The following is a 24,651-nucleotide window of genomic DNA, read 5'->3' as shown; positions in this document are numbered from 1 at the left end:
TCTCTCTCTCTTTATCACACACACACACACACACACACACACACACAGACTATGTGCCCTCTATAAAAGAAGATAAGCAAGAAGGCCCATTTCTGTATTTCTGGGGCACTGGCTTTCTTATATAACCCACCCAAACTTCCCATCCATAATAAACCCCATGAGCCATGATATCAGTAAGTGAGCCCAGGAAAGTGACTGGCCCACTCCAAGAACCACAAAAGGCTCTGGAATTACACTCATACACAAGCACTTGCTGGTTGGAGAGCTGATCCGAGATTTTTAAGTCTAGAAAAGGATAGAAAAAAACATAACGATAGCCCATGAGCATGTGTGTTTAGGGCTACCTCCCCATGCTTCTCAGCAATTAAACTTGATTATAGCCAACAGCTCCCATTATAATTATCACAAGCCCATAGCAAGAGCATCTCATCAGGAAGCTATTTATAACCTGGAAGCTTTGTCTTCTTTCTCCCCATGGTCGCTCTTCACTTGATAGGGCAGATAACAGACGCTTCAGACCCAAGGAAGCACAGAGTCCACATATCATTGTGGAGGGAGGGAGATGAAGTGGATACCTCCAGAAAAGGTGCTGGCCAGTCAGGAACAGCAGTGGACTGCTAGAAACCTCCTGTCTCATCCCACCTGGCTCAGGGCTAGCCTAACACCCCATGCCCCGAGTAGGCGTGGTCAATGCAGACACACTGAGCATAGCTTGTGAGGCAGGCAACCTGTTCAGAAAAGCCACAAGAGGTCTGTACCCTGCCAGGAACAATGAAAGCTAACACCACTCTCTTCCCGAACAGGATTAATTCTTTAAAAATAATAATAACAGCCCACCTTTTTTTTTTTTTTTTTTTTTTTTTTTTTTTTTTTTAGTGTTTAACCACGTTCTGTTTTCAGTGCATCCCACACATTAATTCATAACTAGCCCACAATGATCTCAGGGTTAACAGAGTTGGGATCGGGCACAGAAAGGCCACAGAACCTGCCACAGGTTCTCAACTGGCCCTGGCGGAGCTGGAATTCAAACCCTGCTCCAGCAGCCACTCTCTTAACCAGAATGAACTGCCTTGAATATGCTAGCGTCTGGACCTATATAGTACAATAGGTCCGGAAGAAATCAGAGAGGACAGACACTCTCTGTATCAGACACACATCTCCATGTACCTCTAATGAGAGAGTATTTGAGACACTCTAATTCCAACCCATCAATTGACAAACCTGAAAAATGAAAACGTTGAGATGTTGAGGGACTTGCCAGAGGTCACACAGCTCACAGATCATCATCTTAAACCACCCAGAACAGATGGTGATAAATAAATAGTCAAACTAGATTATAAGTTCTTGGGGGATCAGGACCCACTTCGTAGGATTAGCTTTAGAAGTACAGTATACAGTATATAGTCGGTCCCCTGTCCCACCGCTCCCATCCCCAATCAAGCTTTCAAAAATCACCACAGATTAGAAGTTTTCTGGTGGGATCACTACTAGATCATTTTACAAAGAGGGGAGCAGAGGTTACATGATTTCGTCAATGTCATGTCAGTAATTACAGTGGAAGTTTGTGTCAAATTACAAATTAGCCATCTGTATATGATTTAGCATTCCTACAAAACAGGATGACCCAGAAGGTCCAAGTCCTACATTAGTCATCCCCAAAGTGGTATGAAATGTCACATAAGTGAATAAATAAATGTCCCATGAGACTCCAAATAAGGGTCTCTCCCTGACAACAATGACTCTAGAAACTAAAAGGAAAGAAAGGGTGAATAAAAAAGAACAATGCACACCCAAAAACCTGAACTCAGAGATTAGGAGAACTTCCCCATCACTCTTCCTTTCTTGAATTAGCCACCAATGCCCTTCACTAATCTTAATTAAAGAAATTAAAACTAATTTCTTTGAAAGCTTCATAAGACTGAAATACCTAGAGATACTTTTTTGAATTAATTCTTTTTTTTAAAGATATTTATTTATTTATTTATTTCTTTGACAGAGAGAGATCACAAGTAGACAGAGGGGCAGGCAGAGGAAGAGGGGAAGCAGACTTCCTGCCGAGCAGAGAACCTGATGTGGACCTCGATCCCAGGACCCTGAGACCATGACCTGAGCTGAAGGCAAAGGCTTAACCCACTGAGCCACCCAGCACCCCCCTAGAGATACTTTTAAGACCAGCAAAACGAAATTTCAGAATAACTATTCTAAGATTTATATTTGTATTTTTTTAAAGATTTATTTATCTAGGGGCGCCTGGGTGGCTCAGTGGAACCATCTGCCTTCGGCTCAGGTCATGATCCCAGGGTCCTGGGACCAAGGGCCACATCGGGCTCCCAGTCACCCAGAAGCCTTCTTCTCCCTCTTCCTCTGTCTACCACTCCCCCTGCTTGTGCTCTCTCTCTCTCAAGTAAATATTATTTATAATAATAAGGAAACAAATAATATTTACTTGAGAGAGAGCATGCACACAAGTCAGGGAAGGGCAAAGGGAGAAAATCCTTAAGCAGACTGCCCACGAGCACAGAGTCCCACATGGGGCTCAATCCCATAACCCATGAGATCATAACCTGAGCCAAACCAAGAGTCATAAGCCTAACCAACTGAGCCATCCCAGAGCCCATAAGATTTATATTTGTATTTTTTTTAAGATTTTATTTATTTATTTGACAGATAGCGATCACAAGTAGGCAGACAGGCATGAAGAGAGGAAGAAGCAGGCTCCCTGCTGAGCAGAGAGCTCGATGCGGGGCTCGATCCCAGAACCCTGAGATCATGACCTGAGCCGAAGGCAGAGGCTCAACCCACTGAGCCACCCAGGCGCCCCTATATTTGTATTTTTAAGTAAGTCTTTTCCATGGGAAATTTTTCAGATTTACCTCAGGCAAATGTTTGCATCTGTTAAAAGTTGCTGCTGCCCTTCATCTAAAAGGAAAGCCACAAAATTCAGTTCAAATCAGGAAAGTTTCCCTTTCCAGTTGAAATCCAACAGCATGTTTCTAGACAAAACACTGGCAAATAGCTTTCACCCAATAATACAAAGACACTTTGCAAATGAGGATTATTGGTCTATCTTTATACATTGATCAGGAGTAGATTTATTCAGATTAATATACATATGAAATCTATGGCCAGAAAGCCTAATGTCTCAAATTCACTACACACAGTCTTACTCACTTAAATTTCTCCCCTCTTCTTACAAAAAAAGAAAAGAAGAGAAGAGAAAAAGAAAGAAAAAAAAACGTTAAAAGTTCCATTTCCTTCATAAGAATTCGAGACCAAAAAAATAAGAAAACATCTGACAAAACCAAATCCCATTATTATTACTATTACTAGTAAAGTATTATAGCCAAGAATTCCCACATGCTAGTCACTCAGGAACTGTACAATTCAATTTCGAATGGTTGCAAATTATGTAATGTCATCCTGCTGAAAATATTAATTACATAAATATGCTCTTTTAAGCAAGAGTAACCTGCACCTGCCTTTCTAGGTTATATTAGGTAACAAGGATTAGCATTTTTGCAGGGTGACAGTTTCACAAGCAATCATAAATCTCAGAAGGGGAAGTAGACTCTGAATTTACCATCAGGTAATACATACTGTCTGAAAAAGAGCAAAAGGAGTGTCTGACTCTGGCTCAGTCAGTGGAGCATGTGATTCTTGATCTCGGGGTCCTGAGCTCAAACCCTACATTGTGGGTTGAGTTTGCTCAAAAAAAAAATTTTTTTAAGGGGTGCCTGGGTGGCTGAGTCAGTTGAGTGTCCAGCTCTCGGTTTTGGCTCAGGTTGTGATCTCAGGTCCTGGATGGGGCTCCCCGCTCATCAGGAAGTCGGCCTCACCTCTCTTTCCCCCTCTGCCCCTCTCCCGGGCTTGTATGCTCACGTGCGCTCTCCCTCCCTCTCCCTCTCTCTCTCAAATAAATTAATAAAATCTAAGAACTAAAAATAAATAAATAATTTTTTTTAAAAAAATGCCTGGTTTCCCACAGGATAGCTGTCACATAAGATACCAGTCAAGCCACAGAGGGTAGATGAAGGGCTCAAGAGACTAGCTTCTAAAGGCTCAAGGAAAAACAGAACAAACTACAACTTCTCTCCAGATCTAAGTACAAAGTTCCAGAACAAAACCATATGAAGACAGGCTGAGAAGAAACAGAACTAGAGAACTCAAGAGATGATAAGAATCTATAACACTGGGCACCTGAGTGGCTCAGTCAGTTAAGCATCTGCCTTAGGTCATGATCTCAGAGCCCTGGGATCTCAGAGTTGTGGGATCAAGTCCCACACTGGGCTCCCTACTCAGGCGGAATCTGCTTCTCCTTCTCCCTCTGTGTGCTCTCTCTTGGGTAAATAAATAAAATCTTTAAAGAAAAAAGAATCTAAGAAACCACTAGCCTTACCTCTTCACCTCATTTATAGATAATAAAAATAAGAAACTCAACCAAAATCACACCAGAAGTTTATAAACTTTTCTGTCCTCTCCTCTCTCCATAATGTTGATGCTTTAAGTTCAAGCTTTGGATGATGACCTTTGATGCTAGTTTTGCCACTTTTGAGATGACCTTGAGTGTACTTTTTAATCTGGATTTCCTCATCTATAAAATGTATATAGGGGACCTGGGTGGCTCACTTGCTTAAGTGACTGCCTTCAGCTCAGTTCATGATCCTGAAGTCTTGGGATCAAGTCCCACATTAGGCTCCCTGCTAGGCAGGGAATCTGCTTCTCCTGCTGACCTCTCTCCTCTCCTTCTCTCTCCCTCTCAAATAAATAAATAAAATCTTTGTTTAAAATGTATGTAAATATACATAAAATATATAAATACATAAAATATAAAAGCATATAAAATATAAAAGTAGCTGCCGATTTTTGACAAGGGAACCAAGACTACGCAATAGGTAAAGGAGACCATGTTCAACAATGATACTGGGAAACTAGATGTCCACATACAAAAGAAGGAAGATAGATCCTGACTTTACACCATATGCAAAATAACCCAAATCAAAAACCTACTCAAAAGACCAAAAATTATTAAACACCTAAAAGAAAACATAAGCCCCGAAACTAATAATACACTATATATTAACTAAATTGAACTTAAATTAAAAAATTTTAAAAAGAGGGGAGCCTTGGTGGACCTCAGCCTCTGCTTTCGGCTCAGGTCATGATCTCAGGGTCCTGGGATCGAGCCCCGCATCAGGCTCTCTGCCTAGCGGGGAGCCTGCTTCCCCCCTCTCTCTGTCTGCCTTTCTGACTACTTGTGATCTCTCTCTCTGTCAAATAAATAAAATCTTTTTTTAAAAAAATTTTTTAAAGAAAATATAGGGAGAAATATTCCAACACTGGATTTGGTAATGATTTCTTGGATATGACACCAAAAGCACAGGCAATAAAAAATAGACAAATGAAACTATACCAAACCTTAAAACTTTTGCACATGAAAGGAAACAATCAACAGAGTGAAAAACTAACCCATAGAATGGTATAAAATAATTGTAAATCATATATCTGATAAGGGGCAATATCCAGAATATTTAATAAAATTCTACAAGTCAACAACCATACAAAATAATCCAATTAAAAATGGCAAAATAGGGGCTCCTGAGTGGCTCAGTGGGTTAAAGCCTCTGCCTTCGGCTCAGGTCATGATCCCAGGACCTTAGGATCTCTTCAGGCTCTCTGCTCAGTAGGGAGCTTGCTTCCTCCTCTCTCTCTACCTGCCTCTCTGCCTACTTGTGATCTGTCTGTCAAATAAATAAATAAAATCTTTTAAAATAAATAAATAAAAGTGACAAAACATTTAGACATTTCTCCAAAGAAAGTATAAACATATAAAACATATAAAAGGTATAAACATAGAAAACATATATGTTCCAAAGAACATATAAAAAGATGTTCAGTATCACTAACCATTAAGGAAATGCAAACCAAAACTACAATACAATATCAACTCACAGCCATCAAATTGGCCATTGGTCAAAAGAACAGAAGATAAGAGAAGTTGAAACCCCCAGGCTCTGTTGGTGGGAGTATCAAATGGTGCAGTCATTATGGAAAATGGTGTGGAGGATCCTCAAAAAATGAAAAACAGAGTTATCATATGATCCAACAATTTCATTTGTGGGTATATATCCAAAAGAATTAAAAACAGAATCTCAAAGAGGTATATTCACAGCAACATTATTCACAATAGCCAAGAAGTGGAAGAAACCCAAGTGTCCATCAACAGATGAATGTATTTTTAAAAATGGTATATGTATACAATGGAATATTAGCCATAAAAAATAATGGGAACTTGCCATTTGCAACAGTCTGAATGGATCTCAAATCCATCATACTAAGCAAAACAAGCAAGTCACAAAAGAAAAAACACTGTGTGATTCTACACATATGAAGTATCTAAAGTAGTCAAAACATTGGAAACAGAAAGTAGGAAGGTAGTTGCCAAGAATTAGGGGAGGGAGAATTACTGCTTAATGGTTACAGAGTTGCAGTGTTGCAAGGTGAGAAAGATAGAGATCTACTGTACAACAATGTGAAAATTCTGAACACTATTAACTTGTGCACTTAAAAATGGTTGATGGTGAGGCACCTGGGTGGCTTAGTTACTTAAGCGTCTGCCTCTGGCTCAGGTCATGATCCCTCAGTCCTGGGATTAAGCTTCATGTCAGGCTCCCTACTCAGCAGAGGAGTATGCTTCTTCCTCTCCTTCTGCCCCTCCCCCTGCTTGTTCTCTCTCTCAAATAAATAAACAAAATATTTAAAAAGAAAATAAAATAAAAAATAAAATGTTGACAGTAAATTTAGTCTTATGTGTCTTTTACCACAATAGTAAAGAAGAAACGTAGCTGCTCCATAAAGTTTTTCTGAGAATAAAATAAGATGATAAAGAATTTAGCACAATGCCTGGTGTATGTCAAACACTCACGTTTCACTTAGCACAAGATTCATCCATGTTGTAGATGATCATGTCAGGATTTCCTTTCCTTTTAAGGCCAAATAATATCCCATTGTATGCATACACCACTTTTTGTTTAGCCACTCGTGTGGAGAGACACTTGGATTGCTTCCTCTTCTTGGCTATAGGGAATGCTGCTGTTATGATCTTGGGTGTGCAAATATCTATTTGAGACCCAGCTTTCAATTCTTTTGGATATATATATATATATATATATATATATATATATATATCTGGATGTGGGATTGTTGGCTCATATAGTAATTCTATTTTTAATTTCTAGAGGAGCTACCGTATTGCTTCATATAGAACAGATCCTTTAATCCTAGAGCCCAGGCTTCCTCACCTGTCAAATGATTATCTTTACAAATGGGGCTAAATGAAATGATCTCTGGGACTCATTTGGACTTGACTCTAGAGAGAACTCTGCCAGCCAGTCCAGCTCATGCCCTATTCTGTCTGATCACCCTTTGCAATGGAAAAACTTCTGATCCTCACTCTTCAAAATCATTTCCAATATACTTAGATCTTACATTTATGTAAGATCTTACATTTATGTCAAACCCCCAATTCACCACTAAGTCTCCTATATTGTTTAGAAAGAAAAAAGTAGAGCCAAGTGTGTTTGCTTTTCCCCCACCAAAGGGGCCTCATAAGGTGAGCTCACCTGAAGTTGCACAGCTCACAGACATACCTCTGACACGTTGGGTTCCACCAACACAAAGGAACCCAACAGCACAGAGCCTTTGGAATGCAGAAAACAGTAAAGAAAGTGGCACTCCCTTTGGTTAATGTCAAAATGAATACCATTTGTCTAAGGCCACTTTCTTTTACTAAACTGAGCAGTGATCACCATGTCATAAGACTGTGGAATTCCAAACAGCCACCACAGCTTATGAAATAGCCCAATCTGACATCTTGCTTTCACAAATGAGTAAGAGATGGTAGGGTTCTTCCTGATTAAGTAGAACTTCAGCCAGCAGCTGGTCTGGACAGCAGGGGCTCCACCGGCAAGCCCAGACAGCAACTCCCCACCTGGGAAAAGCACCAAAGATGTACAGCCTGTAGACCCCTGCTGCTCCAAACATGGTCGTCAGACCAGGAGCACTGATCTCACCTGGGAGCAGATTAGAAATGCAGAATCGCAAGCCCCACTCCACACTTACAGAAGCAGCATCTGCATTTTGAAAAAACACCCCAGTGAGTCCCACGGTATTGAAGTTTCAGAAGGGCTGTTTCAGACTGCATACTTAAGAGACTTCAGAGCACTGGAAGGGGAGAGATCAATAAAATCATGCTTCAAAACTGTAGCACAAAAACTACTAAAAAGGCTGTTCTCCGTGCAGGTGGGCTGAATCAATCAAGTTGCACTCAACTGTCTTTTTGACGGCAAGGCTCTAAACTCTTCTGCTTGCCAGTTCGAATCTGAAGTTTTTTCTCAATGTCTGAAACTGACTAGTTTGTCTTAGGGGCCACAAGTGACAACTACCCGGCTGGTACAAATTCAGGAATCACTGAGGGTACGACACAGATTAACTGCCCCACCAAGACACTGTTGTGGGTCACAGATGCCACGTGGTTCTCAGTCCCTTCCCTGCATCCATTCTCGTTATTTCTCCAGGTGTCTTGGACTATTTCCTCAAATCCCTCCATCATCATTCTCCTTCCTATTAGCTTTCAGGAGAGACTATTTTTTTTATTTATTCGTTATTTGTACAGAGTCTACTTCCCAGAAGGATTTTATGAGGCTTACAAAGATGAACACATTACAAACAAGACAAGCAAAATTAAAGCAAAATAAAAAATGAGTTAAAAGTCTCAGAAGAGGGACGCCTGGGTGGTTCAGTGGGTTAAAGCCTCTGCCTTCGGCTCAGGTCATGATCCCAGGGTCCTGGGATCGAGCCCCACATCAGGCTCTCTGCTCAGCAGGGAGCCTACTCCCTCTCTCTCTCTCTCTCTCTCTCTCTCTGCCTCCCTCTCTGCCTACTTGTGATCTCTGTCTGTCAAATAAATAAATAAAATCTTTTAAAAAAAAAAGTCTTAGAAGAGAATATATACTCCACATAATGTTCTTTTCTTGGCTCCCCACCCCCATGCCCCAGGACTGTTCCTCCCCCAGGAAAGCAAAGGAAGATTAATGTGATGGATGAATTTTACAATAAACTGTGATGTTCAGCTCAACTCCTCCTTTTTGTCTCTTAGGAGTGAGTATGCACACACGGAGTAAAAATTCTGCCTTCTCCCTCTTGGCATAAATCTTAACCGGGGCTCCTCCAGACCTGGCCCCACCCGACATGGGGAGACCCAGGGCTGCTACACTGTTGAGGTCCAGCATTGCCTGTGGCTGGACGAATAGGTCTGTTCAGTGGTGGGACACTTACAATGTTTCTAAGAAGTGATTTCCTATACAATCCATCTGCACAAAGATATGAGCTTTCATTCCTCAATCTAAAAAAGTGATATTTTGGCCCCCACTTTATGTCTTTGACTAATTTCTAAAGGACCTCAGAGCTCAAGGGAGGGAAAGGGTACTATTTATTGGGCCCTTTCCAAATCCCAACCAAAAGGTCAGGCAAATTAATGCTATAAGCCACTGATGGTAGGTTATTAATACTGGTCAGGGAAAAAAAAAAAAAAGTCCTGGGTTTTCCAGCTACTGAGACAAAAAGAAAAACACAACTGGCGTGGCTGACTCCTACAGCCAGAAGTCACTCAGCACTCACACCACCTTCATCTTCCTTGCCTTCCACTTCCATGTAGATGAGAAAACCCAACACTTGCCTTTCCCAAAATCATGTTAGCTAGAAGAGGCCAGGGGACTCCACCTGGCCAAGGGGACATCCTGGAGAGTTACAGGGGTTGCCTCCTCCACTTCCTCCCTGTAAGGAAAAGGATGCAGTGTTTCAGGTACAGGAGTCATCGGTAAGAAGAGCCCGGCAGGAAGAGAGAAAGCTGGCTGGTTGCTGAAGATAAATGAACCCCTAACTTGTCAAAACCACCCTGATATGTGGTTACACAGTCTGGGGAATGCTGAACTGAAAGATACATGTATGTATCTTTTGTTGTTTTTATTACTATAAATATAGATACAAATGTCATTTGTTCTACAATTTACAAACGTAAATTGTTCTAGAGAACGCTGCTAAAAACTGATCGAGATTTTTTCTATACAACAAAAAAAGGTATGTTGAGGGAGATAGGTACTCATGTTCATGTGGAAACAGGCTGGGAGACGTTAAGGGATTTGTCTAAAGTCTCACCACTGGCCTCTGGTAGAGCCAGACAAGATATGTTGAAGGGTTTTCATACCCAAAAATAACAATATAACTCCAAAGAGTACTATAGGTAGATAGATAGCTAGCTAGATAGACAGATATTTGCACACATATATGTTTATACTATGAAATCTTGATGAAATAGAACTCAACTGATTTCAGCCTCACTGTACTTTCAAAAGACTAAAAAAAAAAAGAAGAAGAAGAAGAAGCCACCAGCTATTTATCTTAAAATAATAAAATTACTTCTGAGGATGTCCTTGGACCAGTCTTCATTCACCAAACCCCCTGGCAGTCTGTGTGGGCAAACGAAGACCCACAGTGGTTTAAGTTGGGACAACACAGAGCCCCCTCAAACTTCAAAAGAGCTCTTGCTATGTTACAGTAGGTACAAATATATGTTGCATAAGCGTTCACACACTAAAGAAAGATAGCCATCAAAGGCTGATGCACAGAAAGCACCAGCTATGAAATCTTGGATTCTCAGAAAACTCAATTAATCAAAATATAACATTGCTGAAACGCTGAGCCAATCTACCCGTACAATGTTTCTAAGGAGTGATTTCCTATACAATGTCTTCATTTCCCACACACTGTTTCTTTACTTTTTCCAACTATAAAAAGATCTGGCTAGGGCTTTTCATACGCAGAAAGAGTAAAATATCTCCCTCCTCACTCTGCCCACTCTGTAGGAGGAGTCTGATTTCCACTTGAACAGAGCAGAGTGCTGCCTCTTACAGTTGGCAGAATGCTTGCACACATGTAATCCCATTTGGTCCTCAAAATATTACAGTGAGGGAAACAAATGTACTAATCTCCATGTGGAAACAGGCTGGGAGACGTGAAGGGATTTGTCTAAAGGCTCACCCCCGATCACTGGTAGAGCCAGACTAAAATACAGATCTTCTGCCTCTCAGGGAATGCTCTTTCTGAAGCACTGTGCCAATCCCGCCCCCTCTCTGTGGTGTGAAGTCGGGGCTCACACACTGGGGAGGTAGAAGGGCTGCACCCACGCTGCTTGGCCCATGACCAGCGCATGGGCAATTATTACTTATCCTGAATATCCCTCAACCAGAGTTGTGGCTTTCTATTCTAGAAATGCATCCTTTTCTTCCCTTTTCCCACCTGCTTAACCATTCTCTCTCATTTCACTGTTGGTTCATTAATTTCTTGCCCTCAAAGGACCACATTTTCTCTCTCTCCTTGAAGTACAATGACAAATCATGGTCTAGTTACTAACCTTGCTTCTCAATAGCTACAAAGCTTTCTCTACCCTCCAGGTCAACACTAAACCTCTTTGCGGAAGGAGTTAGGGCATTTTACAGTTAAAGTTGCCACAATGTTAACATCAAACATTCAAAAGATCAAGACATACATTTACACTCCATTTCAATGGTTTTAATGTTAATTCAGATTATTTGTCCGTGCCCACCATTACGAACCTGGTACTTGCTTTTGTCTTTTTTCTCCAGTGATAATGTGAAGCTAGAAAGACTGACAGATTAAGAAAGGAATGGATAGTGGAAAAAGTAACATAGAACTCTTTTGTGGAAAACAACAAAGATATTAAACCGGTTATTTATTAGGAAGAAATCTTCCACCACAGTAGGTTAACATCTGTCATGTTCTAAGAATCACTTAGTAGTCTCTTACTTGAATTTATACAGAGGCTACCTATAAAACCCCGCTTGAAAGGTTTGAGAAGGATCTTGTTTTGATCGTGTTTGATAACTGAAGGCCAGTTCTGCAACCTTCTGCAGCATTCTCAGAGCTCTGCTGAACACGGCACAGCCCCGGGATTTCAGTCTCTCGGAGCCTCCTGGCAAAAAAAACAGGCAGCGAGGAAGGATGCTCTAGGGCTCTAGGGTCAGAGATGCGTGGGTTTGAAGCCCTTAAGCAAGTCACTCAAACTCTCTGAGCTTCAGTTTCCTCGTCCTTGAAACAGGGAAAATAATCCCAACTCATGAGGTCATTGAAAGAACATTAAATAAAATAATACAAGTAAGATTCCTGGTACTCAAACCATTGTGGCTTTTACTGAGTTCCATTAAATATGAAGGAGAATTCTCCTGAGTTTCCCAAAGAAGGTGTCCTAAGGCATTCATCAAAGTTTTTTCAAAAAAAAAAAAATTGGAGGAGGAAGGGGAAGAAGAGGAATAGAAGAAAGAAAAACAAATACCCTTGGTGTAAATTTCTTCCCCTTGCATGCGTTTCACTTCACATGCCTCCCTAAAATTGCCAATATTTCCTTATGACACTGAAAGCTCTTCAGGTGCTGGGACGATGTCTCCTTTTCGGTCTTCCTAAAAGTAGCACAGTGCCCAGCACTTGCTGATTTTCTTCTCAGTGGGCAACCCCGACTAGAAAAATTAATTCTCAGGGCTCTTACTAGGAGACGTTCTCCCTTTGTGTATGGCTCTACTCTGGTTTTGAGGAAGCAAATTTGCGTGAATGGTTTCCAAGGAGTGGGGTGGGATATCCAAGTTTTCAAAGTAAATGGAAGGCAAAGATCAGCAAAAATAGAATAACAATTAGGATATTTGCAGAGTCAAGTTACCATTCTAAAGATCACTTTGGATTTTCAAAGGGAGAGATGCATGTTTACAATGGGAAGACCTAGCAATCACCCACTCAACCAAGTGATTAATTTTTTTTTTAAGATTATTTATTTATTTATTTGGCCGAGAGAGACTCAGTGAGAGAGGGAACACTAGCAGGGAAGTGGGAGAGGGAGAAGCAGGCTCCCTGCAGAGCAGGAAGCCAGATGAGTGTTCCATCCCAGGACCCTGACCTGAGCCGAACGCAGATGCTTAACAACTGAGCCACCCAGGTACCCCCGCTGACGTGATTAATTTTTTTAATATTTTATTTATTTATTTGACAGAGACAGAGATCACAAGTAGGCAGAGAGGCAGTCAGAGAGAGAGGGGGAAAGCAGGCTCCCTGCTGAGCAAAGAGCCCGATGTGGGGCCCGATGTGGGGCTCGATCCCAGGACTCTGGGATCATGACCTGAGCCGAAGGCAGAGGTTGAACCCACTGAGCCAGGTGCCCCCCAAGTGATTAAATTTAACATCACTAATGAATGGCCAGATACATGTAACATAAAACACACCACATTACCTTGAAGCAGTCTGACCAAAAATGTTTTGTCTGAATCTATTCAAACCTTTAGGCTGAACTGTCAGTGCACAAGACATAGGGGGGGTGGAGGACAAGGTAAGGGACACCACAAGGAAATAATCACATAAATCTAGAATGTAGAACATTCTACATATAGACTAGACTTGTCCATTCAAAAAGTCTATATCATGAGAAAAGAAAAAAGCTAAGGCACTTTTCTAGATGATAAAACCGCTAAAAAGTTTAGGGGCCAAATGCAATGTATGAGAATCTTGGTTGCCTCCTGGCTGGAAAAATATATAGTTATTAAAGACATTGAGGGGACCATTGAAGAAATTTGAAGATGGACTGGATGTTTGATGATATTAAGGAATGATTATGAACTTAGTAAGTTAAAGTACCTGTTTGTATGTAAAAGAAAGTCCTTGTTCTTATAAGATACATGCTGGAAACTAGGGATGTCTATAATTACTTTCAAAGGGCTTAGCCCCCCAACCAAAACAAAATATTACATACATACATACATACATACACACAGGTTGATAATGTAAATATGAGAAAATGAGCAATTACTGAGTCTAGGTGTGGAAATACTGGTGTTCATGGACTGTTTCACATTTTCTAGATGTTTGAAATTTTTTGTAATAAATGTTAGAAAACAAGGAGGCAAAAGTAACAAGCAAGCTAGTCCTCTCTGCCCTGAATGAAATTTTCTTTCTCTTGTATTTAATAATAAAAATAAATTATAAAACTCTTGTCCTAATGTATTTGGGCCAGTTACTGGGGACTACACATGGTTCAGACACCCTCTACAATGGATTCTGGGGACAGAAGTTGTGCTGAGGAAAGAGCAGAGGCCTCTTAAAAGGGTATCATTTTGACTACCCTTTGAAACCTCGTTAGTCTCACACCAAAGACCCTATCAGCACATGGCTAATAAAATGATAAGTATAACTGATATTTTCTTCTTTACCATTTTTTTAATAAAATATAATCCTTTCTCTTCTTTTAGTTGGACTCCAGTATAGAAATATAGAAAAACAAAGATCTCATCTAGCATGACTGCTCTTCACTCTTTTCAAGGGTTCAAATCCATCCCTTTAAAAGCTCAGTTTTGAAGGGGCAGCTAGTACAGGGAGATGCTGACAACCACACAGATTTCCAGAAACTACATTTTCCAACCTACCACAACAGCTGCCCGGTCTCATATCAGCACCTCTATTTAACCCAAACACCCCCTCACAGGAGCGGCTTCATGCAAGTCAAATCACCAAATCCAAGAGCCACTTGTTACCAAGGTCATGTACTTAAGAGCCTTCACCCAGCAATAGAAATAGCTTTGAATTAACTTTACAACTTGTGATCTTGCTTCTGTATAAAGATAACGTAGTCATCACTCAAGGTTTTTTGTTGTTGCTGTTGTTGTTGTTGTTGTTGTTTTTAAATGGTGAGGCAGGTGATTTGTAAGAAATACAGCTATGGAGGCAGCAAAGCATCTTTTATGTAGTCTAGGTACTCCATTAGACTTGCTGTGGGGGACAAGAATGAGAAGCAGCAGGGCGTGAAAGCAATAAATAATCCAACGCTTCACTCTGCACGCCAGGTACTTCTATTCCTTCCTGAACTTTCTAGAAGAACAGCCATTTGAAGATACACTTGATAAAGGAGAGTTTTTACAAAGGCAGGCAGCAAGAGAAAGAAGCATGACCCCATAGTTAAAAGTTTGTATTACTCGGGAAAAGCGCGTGTAGTGTAGTCTGATGATTAGCCCACAGACCTCTCTACTATTTTGATTATCTTCCAAACTAAAACATACCACACTGAAGCTGAAATATAAAAACATAAAATAAACTGAAGCTTAATGCCTAAAATATACATGCAATATATATGACATTATAGATATTATATGTGAGATATATATGATGAGATCCTATGTATATGTACATATTTTACATATATATGTATATACATACCATATATATATATATATATATATATATCAATCTCCTGGGAAATGTTGAAGTGTTTCCTTTTCACTGTTGAGTTTAAGCTTATTTGAGAAGACAGGAAAGTCTTACCTAGGTACAAGGATGCGTTTTCTTTCTTGACATTGTCATCTAAGTAGGTTGGTCCCAAGGTATAAATAGGTGTGGAACCCATCCCAATGAGAATCTGTGCACAAATGAATAAAGCCACATAGACCCAATGATTATTTCCTCCTGAGTCCTTCAGGCAGGCGGGAGGGTCCGAAGGCGCCGTGGAGTTGCCATTCTGACACAGGCCATCGTTTGAAGCCGAGGCATTCAACTCTTGGATCTGGTAGGGAGGCGAGATGAAGTGAGGTAAAGCAAAGAGAGCAGCCCCCACGGCAATGAAAAGTCCACCCACGGCCAGCCACAGGGGCCTCCGACCCCGGCCGCCAAAGTAGCTGACGAACACCACCACCACCAGGCTCCCAATGTCAAAGCAGCTGACCAGCAGCCCCGACTCAGAACTCTTCAGACTGTAACGCCTTTCAATGGTGGTGATGACACTGCTCAGGTACCCAGACACCATTAACGCCTGGATGAAGGTCAGAAAGCACATGCAAACCAGGAAGCAACGGGAATCAGTGAGGACCACATAGAGGCACCTTCTTCCCTGGAGCGTGGCCAAAGTGGAGGACACCGACACAGCTTTGCTGACTTCCACCCTGTGGTTACAATCCATGAGCCCTGCCATCTCTGCGGAAGTGGAAGGAGCTGAGGGACTGGGGGCCAGTCGTCTTGGGCCTTGCTTCAACACCTGATGGCCCAAAGAATCTGTACAGCCCGTGGCTGGCTTGGCTCCTGCATTCGCAGGACTGAGGTCTGGCCGGCAGGAGGCGCTATTCAGGACCGGTAAACTCTTGGACCTAAAGGTCTCTGGGTCGCACTTCTCGTGGACAGCTCCTACTGTGGCTTGTGCTTCCAGCTGCTCTCCCGCCGGGGGCTGCAGCCCAGTGCCTTCGTCCATGGCTCTTAAAATTCAGGTTCGACCGCTGATCGTACTCAGGGACTCCGGCGCTTTTCATCCACCAGCACGAGGGGCCGAAGTCGGGCCCACTCAGTCGTGCCCACCAGGGACCGGGGCTGGGGATGCAGAGCCGCGCAGCAGAGCATCCTCACCAGCAGAGAGGCACCCAGGGCATCCTGACCGCAGATGCGGCCCCGAGGCTCCGCAGCCGCGTGCCCCGGGTGGCAGGGGTCCGCGCAGTCCTGCGATGAGCCCCGCTCGGGGTCCACCTCGGGGCGGTAGCTCGCGGCAGGAGCGTTGCGCGTCCCGGGCGCATGCCCTCCGCCGCCGCGGCTCGGCTCGCCGCCAGGAGCTAGTACGCCCCGTGCCCAGAGTGGGGGCGCTTAGCGCTGTTGCCTGCGCTGCATACCGCCCGGCAGGCTGGGCCAGAGGCGCCCTGTCCTCGCCGCCTCGGCTTGCGACACCCTCAGGCGCAAAGATGCCAACCTGCAAAGCAGAGAGAGGGCGGTCAGCGAAGGGCAGCTGCGGCTGGGGCTGGCGTCCCGGCGCCCCGGGGGCCAGCGTTGGGCGACTCCAACAGTCCCAGATGGGACCGAGGGGCGAGCGAGGAGAGAAGCCCGGGAGGAGGAGGCGGCAGCAGGCTTGCAGCCTCTAGTGCCCGAACAATAAGCAGCAGGCGGTCGGCAGAGACCCTCCCTCATTGTCTACCGTGGACCTGCCCCCGCCCCGCCCCTTTTGCCTTAAACAGAGCATCTGCTTTTATATGTTAATAATTATCAACCTGGCAGCACTGACTCAGAAGCAGTGTCTTTTATTCGAGTGAACTAATTGCAACCTTTTGCTACTCCTACTCCATTACTCAAAATAGAAAATACCCAAAAGAACAAAGGAAAGTTTTTTTGTTTTGGGTTTTCGGTTTTGGGGGTGTTTTTGTGTTGTTTTTTTACAAACACAGTACATTCCTAGTACCGATTTTTTAAAAAGAAAAGAAGGGGGTAAAGCTACGTGTGTAGAAATGTATGTACACACTTGTGCGCAAGCACGTGTGCGCGACTGTATGCGAATCCGTCTGCTTCATCAATTAGAGACACGTATGCAAAGCCCAAAGCAGCCGCAAAAAGGTCAACGCGCCAGCCTCTTTATTCCCAACACTAAAAATAACCCCCCAGCCCGAAAGAACTATTCAGTTTCAAATACCAGGGGCATTTGAGGCTGCGGCCCACACCAAGTCCCAGCGCTCAGTGTCACGCGAAACCGAAAATCAGTTTGCTTTGCGGAGGGGTGGGGAAGCAACAACCAAACAAAGAGACGCGGCACGTTGTCACAGAGCTCACTAGGAGCCCACCGAGCAGTCCTGGCACGAGGGGGCCGCGAAGGAGGTGTGCTGTTTACATCGAGCGCACCCCGCGAGAGTGGGCCCGGGGTACGTGCGCGCGAGCGCGCGCGCGCGCGCGCACACACACACACACACACACACCGGCGCGTATATGTCAGAACCCCTCGCGCGATCCCGCATCCAGATCGAATTCAGCAAGAGGCGAAAACAGGTGTGTCCTCGGGGTAAACCCCCGCCCCTAATCTTAGGGACTCCCACTCCCGTCCTGCGGCTTGGGGTGATGTGCACCAGGTGGGAGACAAGAGCCGGACTTCGCCGCACTGGGTTTCATTTCGCGCTTTTGTGATGATGCTGAGAAGAAAGGAGGAAGGGTAAGGGAGAAAGGCGGAGAGCCCGGGTGGCCAGGGCGGCCGCTCCGGCGGCTCCCTCGGCTCCCTCGGCTCCCTCGGCTCTGAGGGGCCAGACCTGCTCCCGGATTCCCGGCCTGCGAGCCGCTCACACCCCGGGCTTCCCCGCCGCCTCCTTGCCCAGGCGCCTTCCCGGGGAACCCCACCGGCGGCCGCGCGCGGAGCCGGGGAATCCCGGCAAACTCCCTCGGCGCTCCGCGGGCGACCGAACCGCTGCCGGCGCGGGCACCCACACCACAGCGCCGGCTCGGAGGGACACACGGTTCCTGGCAGGGAGCTCTCCGAGCCTGCGTGGAATCCCAGGGACACCCCTGCGCGCGCGCACACTCACACACACGCACACACACACGCACAACACGCGGGAGGACACCTCGCCGCGCTGCCCGGGCGCACAAGCCGCCGCTACTCACTCGCGAGTCTGTCGGTCAGAACGTCTGGCTGAGAGTGGAGCGGCGCGAAGTGGGGACTGTGGAGGTGCTGGAGTAGTTGGGAGCCGCCTGGGGAGGCAGCTTCAGTCCAGCGGCGGCGAAATCCGTGAATGAGACTGTGAGTCAGGCTGAACTCTTACCCCCACCCCTCGCCTGTCACCCAAGCCTCTCCAGACACTCGCGCACAGAGACGCGCCCGGAGCAGAGCAGCAGAGGGCGCAGGCGCGCGGGCGACCGCCCAGCCGGCCGAAGGGTGCCCTTCACCTGCGCGGTGGGGGAGACCGGGGAGCATTGAGGCCCCGAGGGAACAGGTCTCCCAGAAAGTCTGCTGCTGAGCCTGAGAGCCCACTAGGAATAAAGAAATTATTTCTGTTTGTTTTTCCGTGCCGTGGGCATCTACAGTGTCTAGGGACCAGAGTAGGCTCTGCGGACCAAAGATGAACAGGACAAGATCCCTGGACTGAGGAAACCTCTGTCTCCTGGAAGAAATACCCCCTAAGTAGCCTAAAACAACGAAGTAAGTTCTATACAGGATGCCACCGAAGAACCTAATATCCACTAGCCTCTTCCATCTTCATTTCCAAGGCTGAAGGAAAGCCAAGCACAAGAGCACGAGGTATGGTGCTCCAAGTGAGTAGGTAGAAGAGCCGCAGGGAGGTCGCACGGATGCAGCAGAGGACAGAACGGCAAGGGTGGCAGAATGGAAAAGGTCAGCAAGGGCTTCATAGGTTGTGTGCTGTCAGCACCGAAGGGCCGGTGACATTCTGCCTTGCTCCCCACAAAGCTGTGCTGGCAGTCGTGGGTGAATGGAGGCCCCACTGTGGGCCCTGAAGTGAGTTAGGAAGCATGGTCTTGGGAGAAAGATGGTTCTCCTCTCAGAAGGCGTTCGTTTTGACAGCCATAAACCTTTTTTTAAAAGATTTTTATTTATTTATTAGAGAGAGAGAGAGAGAACACAGAGGGAGAGTGAGAAGGAGAAGCAGACTCCCTGCTGAGCAGAGAACTGGCTGTGGAGCTTGATCCCAGGACCCTGGGATCATGACCTGAGCCAAAAGCAGATGCTAAACTGACGGAACCACGCAAGGGCCCCCAACTTTTTTGATAGAAGACACACAGGAAGTCTGGACAAGGGATATGAATTAAGAATTAGCAGCCGATCAGTGGGTTAAAGCCTCTGCCTTCGGCTCAGGTCATGATCCCAGGGTCCTGGGATAGAGCCCCACGTCGGGCTCTCTGCTCTGCAGGGAGCCTGCTTCCTCCTCTCTCTCTCTCTCTCTCTCTCTCTGCCTGCCTCTCTGCCTACTTGTGATCTCTGTCTGCCAAATAAATAAATAAGATGTTTAAAGAAAAAAAAAAAAAAAGAATTGGCAGCAGATGGGGCACCTGGATGGCTCAGTGGGTTAAGTCTCTGCCTTCAGCTCAGGTCATGGTCTCGGGGTCCTAGGGTCAAGCCCCGGATTGGGCTCCCTGCTCAGTGGGGAGCCTGCTTTGCGCCTCTCTCTGCCTGCCTCTCTGCCTAGTTATGATCTCTCTCTCTCTCTCTCTCTCTCTGTCAAATAAATAAATAAAATATTAAAAAAAAAAAAGAAGAAGAAGAAGAATTAGCAGCCAAAAGATGGCTTTAGGGGAGTAAGGAAAATCAGGCGGACTGAGCAGAGGAAGGACAGGACCAGGGGTCACCACAAAGAAAAGGAGAGGGGGAAAAGCTAAGGACACGCGATTAGAAGCAGTGGCCAGAAAGGTTTGCGATCAGAGAAGTCACAGACACCATAGCAGCAGAAAACTTTAAGGAGTTCTCAGACGAGGGAAAGGCTCTAAAGAATGGAACAGGGAAAGCAGAAGGAGCCAACTCTTGGTTCCCACTCAGGTTGCGGGCTCATGTTGTGATCTCTTGGCTGTGGGATCAAGCCCTGCATTGGCCTCAGCACTCAATGGGGAGTCTGTTTAAGATTCTTGCATTTTACCTCTGCCTCTTCCACTTGTGCACATGAACACTCTTTCTCTTTCTCTCTCACAAAAATAAATAAATCTTAAAGCAGAAGTCTCTTTAGGACCTGTATGAGGGATGACCTTGAACTATCAGTAAACTTCTCAAAGTCTAGGTCCAGAGAGCCATGCCAAGAAAAAGCTTGAATTCCTCTCTCCTTCCTCCCTTCTTGATTTTCATTCCCCATCTATGGACATTTTCCCTCCCAGGATGATTGGAAAGATCCATATTTCAGAGTTGACCTGAAGGAGGGGACTTTATCCCAGAGCCCAGAAGAATAATTAACACAAGATAATAAAAGCCAACATACTCACTGTAATGACACACCATCGAGGGTCCCCTTCAAAGCAGGTAGGATGGCAACCAGGTTCTCATTTCTTTACATTTATCTAAAAGACCTGGAGATCTGTTGTACAACATTGTACCTGCAGTCAATAAAAATGTACTGTGCACTTAAATTTTTGTTGAAGGTAAAAATAAAATTTTTTTGAGGGTAGGTCTCACTGTAAAAGTGTTCTTACCACAATAAAATAAAAGAAAAGAAAAAGAAACGAAAGACCTGAAACACTGACAGTTATAAATTACCCGTGGTGTAGTTCTGTGGTAGCAAAAGGCAAGCTAGCCTCTGGACAGCAGCATCCTTCTCCCCTTCCCCCACCCCTCTTCAGAAGGTCTGTGTCATCGGTGGCAAATGAACACTGTTTCATCTTTGTGGTGAATGCACAGGTGTCATTTATCCATGTTTCATCACGAGAAGATGCCCTAATTCTAAGCGGCACCATCATTTTATGTGCCACTAAGAAGAAAAAAAATGCTTCCAATTAGACTATGACACATGCCTTCACGATGAAAGAGAGCAAAAGAGGGCTCTGTTGCCACACTGCCTAAATTTAATTGTGGCTCTGCCATTTAGGGAAGTCTGGCCTTGGACAATTTCCCAAGCCTCTCTGCCTCAGTTTTCAAGCTGGGGTTCATCACAGTATCTGTCTCACAGGGTTGTCGTAAGCCGTCAATTAGAGAACATCGGCAAAATGCTTACAAAGAGTACCAAGGCTGGTACTCTTAATGTCAGCCTTTGCTATAGATCTGCATTACTGTCTTTTCATTCATCTTATGCACAGTTTTTCCTCTCTGGTTGTCGGAGGGCAGGGGACCAAGAATCTTTCATTTCATGTGGGCCACATACTTCTCTAGAATTCATTAACATTCATTCCTATCTGGGAAATTATGGACAGACTGATAAAACATCATATACCCCATAGGATCCACTATTTGGTTGTTTCTGTTTGCTTTGTTTCGTTTTTCATCTTTTGACCATACTGGTACCCCCCATCATTACTCAAATATGTATGAAAACTAAACAGTAATGATGCCCTTCATTTATCATAGTAGGACTCACTACCTATTTTACATACATTGTTTCACCTTCACTCCTCAGTATATATCATCAATTCTGTTGATAGAACAGAGAGCTGAGGTTCAAAGTGATCATCAACTTACTCTAAATCATTCGGCAGAGAAAGTACGGAGAGCCAAATCTAGATCACCCACATTCCAAGACCTGTACTCCTGGCAACGTACCTGTATTTTCTTGCAATTGTGCTTTACATAATTTTTAGGAAACCATCCACTGATTAAGATAAGCATGTCTCTATCGTGAAATATTTAAGTGAATGAAAGGATGAAGCAGTCTCAACAGAAACACTGCATTCCACCACTTTTTTTTTTTTATTCCACCACTTTTAAGTAAAAACAGAAAACAAACTACCCAAAGAGCCATGGTCTCTGTACTGACTAGGATTCATGTTTTTTACAGGGCTACCCAATTGTCTCATCACTAGCTATGGTTTCATTCCCAACTCATGACTCCTCCCAGCCTTCTCTGCATTCCTCCCCTTTGACTAGGGAGCATCAAGGAACAAGTTTACCATAAAGCCCATCCCCCCACCCCCACTATATTCTGTTTTAAGGCTGAAAAATAACTGGACAGTAGCCTTCTTCTCTCACAGCCAGTCTTGCAAAAGAGAGGTTAAATCAAACCTGGCTTCCTGTAATTCCCAATCACAAACGCCCATAATAGAATTTTTATTTATTTATTTATTTACTTACTTATTTATTTATTTGACAGAGAGAGACACAACGAGACAGGGAACACAAGCAGGAGGAATGGGAGAGGGAGAAGCAGGTTTCCCACCGACCAGAGAACCGGATATGGGGCTCAATCCCAGGACATTAGGATCATGACCTGAGCCGAAAGCAGACGCTTAACTAACTGAGCCACCCAGGCACCCCAATAGAATTCTTTTAATAAAAACACCAAAAGGTAGGTGCTATGTGTGGGACGATTGGTTGCTCAGAGCTCAAACATTCTTTCCTTAATGGAAAGACACTTTAGAAGAGCTTTTCGTAGAGTTCACTCAAATTACCTTCTCCCATATCTACCTTTTTTTGTTGTTGTTGCTGTGAGTGACATTTTTGATAATTATCTGACTGCAAAAAAACCTCCAAAGCTCCAGGTTGAAGTGCTATACTATTTTTAATTATTACCAGTATTGGCTTTGGCATGTGTTGCAGCGGAGCTCGGTTTTGGCCGACTTTAAGTCTCCGTTGTCTTTGGCTGTCTGTGATACACTGACAATTGCTCCACTTGTACTTTTGTAACTAATGAATACAAAATGACCCGATACAAATACAATGTACCACTCAGGCCACCAGGAAAGTGACTTTGAAGGATTTAGTGTTCCATTTGGGGGCTACAAAACCTGCCATCAAGGAATTGGATTTAAATGAATTGTCTTCTAGCTTTCCCTTTGAGAAAATTAGAACTATTAGAGTCTTAGTTTGCCTACAGTGGGGAATGACCTGACAGATGCACATGTGTATGGGGGGAAATATAACATCTAAACAGGGCAATCCTTCTTCCTTCTTCCAGTTGGTGGTTTGTGAAATTTCACACCACAGGAAAATGTGACTTTTCAAGCAGAAAAGAATTATTGTAAGAGTTAGCTCATTTTGGACCCAGGATGGATTTTAACAACCAGGGAAGGAACTAGAACATGCTCTAAAGAGAAGTAAGAGATTTATAGGTAAGCGAAAATACTCATTTTTCTCTCCATACTATGGCCATCTTTCTTCAGTCTTCCCTAAAGAAGAACAGTCTGAGAGTCAAGGAAGATTCTAGGAAGAATGTCTGAAGCCCAGACACAACTTCTACTAGTCTTAGAAAATGTCTTTTTATTAATATCTTTCACAGATAACAAAAAAGCAAAGCTGAGAATAAGCAAAGTAATCCAAGCTATCGAAAAACTAACAAAACAGGGCACCTGGGTGGTTCAGCCATTTAAGCATCCAACTCTTGAACTCAGCTGATCTCAGGGTTGTCAGTTCAAGCCCCACTTTGGGCTCCATGCTCAGCATGGAGCCTATTAAAAAAAAAGAAAGAAAAATCTAACAGAATTAGCTCCCTTATATGCCACCAGAACAGGATCGTATTAGTCTCCTGCAATTTAAAGACCAATCCTGGGGTGCCTGTGTGGCTCGGTCAGTTAAGGGGATGACTCTGGATTTTGGTCAGGTCATGATCTCAGGGTGGTGAGATTGAGCTCCCTGTCAGGTTCAGCACTCATCACAGAATCTACTTGTCCCTTCCCCTCTGCTCCTCTCCCCTCACCCACGCTCTTGTTCTCCATCTCTGTCTAAACGAAATAAATAAAATCTTTAAAAAAAAAAAAAAGAAGAAGAAGAAGAATGAAGGAAAGAAAGAAAAAAAGGGGAGGGGGTGCCTGGGTGGTTCAGTGGGTTAAAGTTTCTGCCTTTGGCTCAGGTCATGATCCCAGGGTCCTGGGATCGAGCCCCACATCAGGGTCTCTGCTCAGTAGGGAGCCTGCTTCCCCCTCTCTCTCTGCCTGCCTCTCTGTCTACTTGTGATCTCTGTCTGTCAAATAAGTAAATAAAATCTTAAAAAAAAAAAAAGCAAAGAGGGAGATATGAAAAGAAACACTTTGGGGCAGGACATCTCAGGCTGGTGGAATTGTTGAGGAACCAGTGGAAGGTTTCTAAGCAAAGCAGGAACAGGATTAAGCAGAACTTCATGAAGATTAATTTCTCCGGAAGTGGTGGGTGCGATTGGAGTGGAGAGAGACCTAGAGGTA

At 44.1% G+C, this 24,651-nt stretch overlaps 1 protein-coding gene across 1 annotated transcript in view; it reads right to left on the bottom strand.

Annotated features, from left to right (window-relative positions):
- SLCO5A1 (solute carrier organic anion transporter family member 5A1) overlaps window positions 1-18,700 on the bottom strand; it is a 139,105-nt gene extending 120,405 nt beyond the window's left edge. The window contains exons 1-2 of the mRNA XM_013061406.2: window positions 18,496-18,700; window positions 15,427-16,828 (exon numbers count right to left, since the gene is read on the bottom strand). Of these exons, the coding sequence (XP_012916860.1) occupies window positions 15,427-16,342 (916 nt within the window). The 5' untranslated portion in view covers window positions 16,343-16,828; window positions 18,496-18,700. The remainder of the gene's footprint in view (window positions 1-15,426; window positions 16,829-18,495) is intronic.
- Between the last annotated feature and the right edge of the window lie 5,951 nt (window positions 18,701-24,651).

The sequence above is a fragment of the Mustela putorius genome, unplaced genomic scaffold (genome assembly GCF_011764305.1).
Source record: "Mustela putorius furo isolate JIRA1106 unplaced genomic scaffold, ASM1176430v1.1 tig00003846_pilon_pilon_pilon, whole genome shotgun sequence".
Classification (NCBI taxonomy): Eukaryota; Metazoa; Chordata; class Mammalia; order Carnivora; family Mustelidae; genus Mustela; species Mustela putorius.
This window is presented reverse-complemented; position numbering and strand designations above follow the sequence as displayed.